Source organism: Aulonocara sp. 'chitande type north' Nkhata Bay, linkage group LG15, assembly GCF_057382095.1.
Source record: "Aulonocara sp. 'chitande type north' Nkhata Bay isolate Kocher_YH1m ecotype deep benthic linkage group LG15, A_spYH_male_GT1.1, whole genome shotgun sequence".
Classification (NCBI taxonomy): Eukaryota; Metazoa; Chordata; class Actinopteri; order Cichliformes; family Cichlidae; genus Aulonocara; species Aulonocara sp. 'chitande type north' Nkhata Bay.
In genome coordinates this window covers 25,597,861-25,602,586 of record NC_141358.1, presented here as the reverse complement: position 1 = coordinate 25,602,586, position 4,726 = coordinate 25,597,861, and the positions used below count along the sequence as shown (strand labels likewise).

Genomic DNA, 4,726 nt, shown 5'->3' with positions numbered 1-4,726 from the left:
AACTAAAGAAAACCCATCTATGAATACAACATGAAAAGAAGTCTCTAATCAGACAGCTTCTTCAGAGATATATTTTGGGTTCAACTACTCTGCATTTCTTTATGTCTTGATGCATGCTCAATCATCCAGGTAAGTAAAGCCCAAAAAGTTGATTCTGTTCATTTGGACAGTGTCCAGATGAACAGAATCAACTCTTTGGGATCTGCATTTCTTTAGTTTGCTTCCAAGGAACCAGATTTTCTTGTCATTTTTTTAAAAAGTAGTCATAAGTAGCAGTTCTTCAACTTTGTGGTCTTTCAATGTTTTCTTTGGACATTGGCTGCTTTTTTGTTCATTTACAGGTAACATACAGATAAACTCAGATACTGATCCCCCATTTAAGAAAAAATCAGAAAAGTATCTGATTGGGTAGTAACTGAGTCCTCAGCACAGACTTTGTATTATTGCAGGGTGTTAAGTACATAGCACCTTGAGGCAACTGTTGTTGAACTGAATACCTCCCAAACCTATAAATATGTGATGCTTTAAATTGATTCTTGCGTCTTCGTTGCTCACAGACTCTTTGGTTGAGATGTAAAAGAATAGAACATTTTCGGGGGAAAATATTTGCAAGAGTCCTTTAACCATCTGAGATTTTTAAAAAAAAGAAGGGGAGGGAGAGAGAGAGAGAGAGAGAGAGAGAGAGAGAGAGAGAGCTAGGCGTGCGGTGCGTTGGCAGTATAAAACCTGGAGTCAGACTTGAGCAGCTCTGAACTTGTGAGGAGAGCTGAACGCGGATGAAACTCCCGCTTTCTTGTTTTATACTGAAAAAAAAAAAAAGAGTCCAATATGAGAGAAAATGACCGGAGAATGATGGAGAGGCCGCCCTCTGAGCCTTCTAATTCTCAGCTGCTGGATATTTAAGTTGATCAGAGAGTTTTTATGTTAAACATGCCGCGGGTGACGCGAACAGGATGAAGAGGAGGAGGCAGAAATGTGTCGGATAAGTGCTGGAGATGGAGACGAGAAACGCGCGCGGTGGATGAATATCTGAGGAGCTTCGGAGCGGTCTCCTTTGCGCTCGATGACAGCGGGGTCTGACCGGGGAAGGTGGAGGGATGGAGAATGCCAGTCAGCTTAAACCGACTCCTGCCATCTACGGAGAGCTGCTAAACATCTCGACCAACGACACCCATGCCAATTTCACGGCGAAAGCGGAGCCCAAGGACAGTAATGTGGCTCTCCAGGCGGGTCTGGCCGTCACCTTAGCGCTCATAACTTTGGCCACGACGCTTTCAAACGCGTTCGTCATCGCCACCATTTACCAGTCCCGCAAACTGCACACGCCGGCAAACTTTCTAATCGCGTCGCTGGCGGTCACGGACCTACTGGTGTCTATCCTGGTGATGCCCATCAGCGCGCTGTACACGGTGAGCCAGACATGGACGCTGGGGCAGGTGGTCTGCGACATCTGGCTGTCCTCGGATATCACGTGCTGCACCGCGTCCATCCTGCACCTGTGCGTAATTGCGCTGGACCGCTACTGGGCCATCACGGACGCGGTGGAGTACTCCAAGAAGCGCACGCCGGCGCGCGCAGCCGGGATGATCGCCACCGCCTGGGTGATTGCCATCTCCATCTCTCTGCCGCCGTTCTTCTGGCGCCAGGTGAAGGCGGAGGAGGTGACGAGCTGCAACGTGAACACCGACCACATTTTTTACACCATCTACTCCACTTTCGGCGCGTTCTACATCCCCACGCTGCTGCTCATCGCCCTGTACGGGAGGATATACGTGGAAGCCCGGAAGCGCATCCTGAAGCAGGCGCACAGCAAGCCCGGGAAGAGACTCACCTCTGCGCACCTGATCACCAACTCCCCCGGCTCGGTGGCGTCCACCACGTCCCTGAACTACGGGACCAACGACTCCTCCTCCTGTGACACTACCTCGTCCGCGAACGTGAGCCAAGTCAAAGTCACTGTGTCCGACGCGCTGCTGGAGAAGAAGCGCATCTCGGCCGCCAGGGAGAAGAAGGCGACCAAAACTTTGGGAATAATCCTCGGAGCCTACATCATCTGCTGGCTGCCGTTTTTCATTTACACTCTTTTAGTGCCTCTGTGCGATTCCTGCTTCCACCCGGAGCTATTTGACATTTTCACCTGGCTCGGTTACCTAAACTCCTTAATCAACCCCATCATTTACACCATGTCCAACGAGGACTTCAAGCAGGCCTTCCACAAACTGATACGGTTCAGATGCTTCAGGGCCTGAAGGACGATGCCAGCCATGATTTTACCCCGCCCCCAACACACACACACACACACACACACACACACACACACACACACACACCTCCTTCAAGCTCCCATCTGTAAAATACCAGGATTGAGTCAAACATTGATCCCCCCCCCCCCCTCCCCAATCCCCCTCCCCTTCTCCTAAAGTTGCCATCACCCAAAGCCAGATTTCTTTATGGCACAGTGGCTCCAGAAGGAGCGTCTGCCTGATAGGTGGTGCAGGTGGTGGACATGGACCTGCCTCCCGGCCTGTGCTGCTATTGAGGATGTTGGTGCAGATGAGAGGTGTCAGTGAGTGTAAGGCGTGTGACTCGTTTGCAGGTGATTGTATTGCTATAAAGACTCAGAGAAAGCTCCCCCTTCCCCATACAGGGGCCACCCCCCGCCTGTATGTGCTGCACTTGGCTGCAGCATACAGACTCACTTTGCCATAAGAGTTTGACAGCCAGCCTCAGTTGGCTCGTAAGCACAAACAGCTTAAGACTAAGCTACCATGAGCCCGAAGGGCAAAAAATAAGATTTGTGTTTCATTTTCCCGTCAATAAGGGGAAATACCGGTGCCTACAACATGTTTAGTTCAGTTCTTCAGATGTGCCTGGCCCTAACGGGGGCAAAGGCATGATTTTAGTTTGTGGGAAAAGATCCAAATTTGGTTTATTCTTGTGGCCAGTGTGTGTATTTCTGTTTCTTTTTCTTGCTGTGGCTGATGTTCACCTTTAACCATGGCTCAGAACTGAGTGTAATTGTACGAATCTGTATGCATCAGTGTGATTTTTACATTAATTTGTCAAAAAAAAGAGGCAGGATTTTGCTTGGTCATACTGTAAAATAGTGCTAATCTCAGAGAGAGGGAGGAGCCGGTACTGTAAAACCCAACCTATCTACCAGAGCTCTCTAAAGATGCATTCCTAAGTGTTGATGTTTGCTTTAATGTGCCGTCTCATATCAGACTCAAACAATTCAGATCTGACTCTAACGGCTGCTGATGCAGACTCCCATCTCTTGGCATTTGTGTCTTCCACACCTCAAAAGTTGTGCAAATTTATTTATTTTTAAAAAGCTGGAAAATGTCACGATATTCTGATCAAAATCACATGTTAAATGTCAGGCTGTAGCTGCTGCTGCTGATCCCTTAAAAGAACATTTCAAGGGAAAAAATCTTAAAAAAAAAAAATCTGTTTGCTTGCAGCTTCTAAAAAAATGTAAAAAATCATTTTATGGATTAAAAAAAAAAGCCACACATGTGCAGAACCATAGCAGAGGCAGTGAGGTGATGGGCTTGGTTTTGTTAGGGCTGCTCTACTGTGGCTGTGTGGTGTACTAGTTATTCACCCAACGCGGGAGAGAACGCCTAATTTAAGGCCAACAGGAGAGATAAAAACCCTGCCTGATGGTCTCAGGCCTGGATCAATCAGGAAGGGCATCCAAATCAAGCATGTAGTGACTCATTAGCAAACAAGGGAACAGCTGAAAGGATGGTTCAAATCCTCTGGAATGACAGTGGATTTTTCACCCTTTAACTTTAAATTCAGCTGAATAAATGAAATAACTACAGTTTTAGGGTGATGGCAACTTTGGCTTTTTTGCAGGGTAAAAGTAAAGGAAAATTGACTGTGAATCTGATTTATTTTATCTTCATTATATACGCTTCGTAACAGGAAGCTGAACTTGTCCAAGAAATTAAGATCCAACTTAACTGCACAGTCTTAGGTGTCATTTCTTGGAGTTCTGTTTGTACAGTTATACCCAGTTTACACACTGGTTAGTTTTTAAAGCTTATTCTGTTCAGTTTGGGCCAACAACATATGACATTCAAGTGATTTACAGTATTTTACCATATTTTAGACTTGAAATTAACAAATTATTTATTATAAATTAGCAAATACAATTTAAAAATTAAATATATAAAAGGTAAAACGTTTTGTTTGTTTGTTTGTTTTTTTAAAAAAATGAATGGATTATTATTTACTGAGTTGCATTTGACTCTTAATTTGACCTGTGTTTGTAAAATTTCCAGCGATGCCCTGAACATATATAATCCCAGAAAGCAGGTTGGAACCATGTCCAGGTAATTTATGGAAACTGTTAAATGGTTACTGGATTTCTGCCCTAGGGCTAAAGGAAAAGGTTAAGGCTACTCTCAAGACGAGACATCCAAATATTTATCGTCACACTCATACAATGCTGTCAGACAGTTTTTCCCTCCTATCAGTTCAGGAGCAGCTACAGCAACACTAAAGAGTCTGAAGTAACACGTAGAAATAAATAAACAGTTTGGAGAGGAAGGTGAGTTTCTAATATTGTACTAGCCTTGTAAAAATTCACAAATTTCACAAAGAAATTTCACAAAAATCTAAATTTTCACTTAAAATGAAAAATTTCCTCACAAATGTGTTCGGCTTTATAATCTACAATTCTGCCACTTCTGTCTTTGAAAAGAAGATTTTCTCT

At 44.7% G+C, this 4,726-nt stretch overlaps 1 protein-coding gene across 1 annotated transcript; it reads left to right on the top strand.

Annotated features, from left to right (window-relative positions):
• Positions 1–770: 770 nt before the first annotated feature.
• On the top strand, positions 771–2,380 carry LOC147313193 (5-hydroxytryptamine receptor 1B-like). The gene has a single exon (XM_086265193.1). The coding sequence runs from the start codon at positions 1,098–1,100 to the stop codon at positions 2,247–2,249; it is 1,152 nt and encodes a 383-aa protein (XP_086121319.1). The 5' UTR covers positions 771–1,097; the 3' UTR covers positions 2,250–2,380.
• Positions 2,381–4,726: the final 2,346 nt, after the last annotated feature.

Bases quoted from the DNA above. Each gene is read 5' to 3' on its own strand.
- LOC147313193 (XM_086265193.1), top strand. From the start codon at position 1,098: ATGGAGAATGCCAGTCAGCTTAAACCGACTCCTGCCATCTACGGAGAG.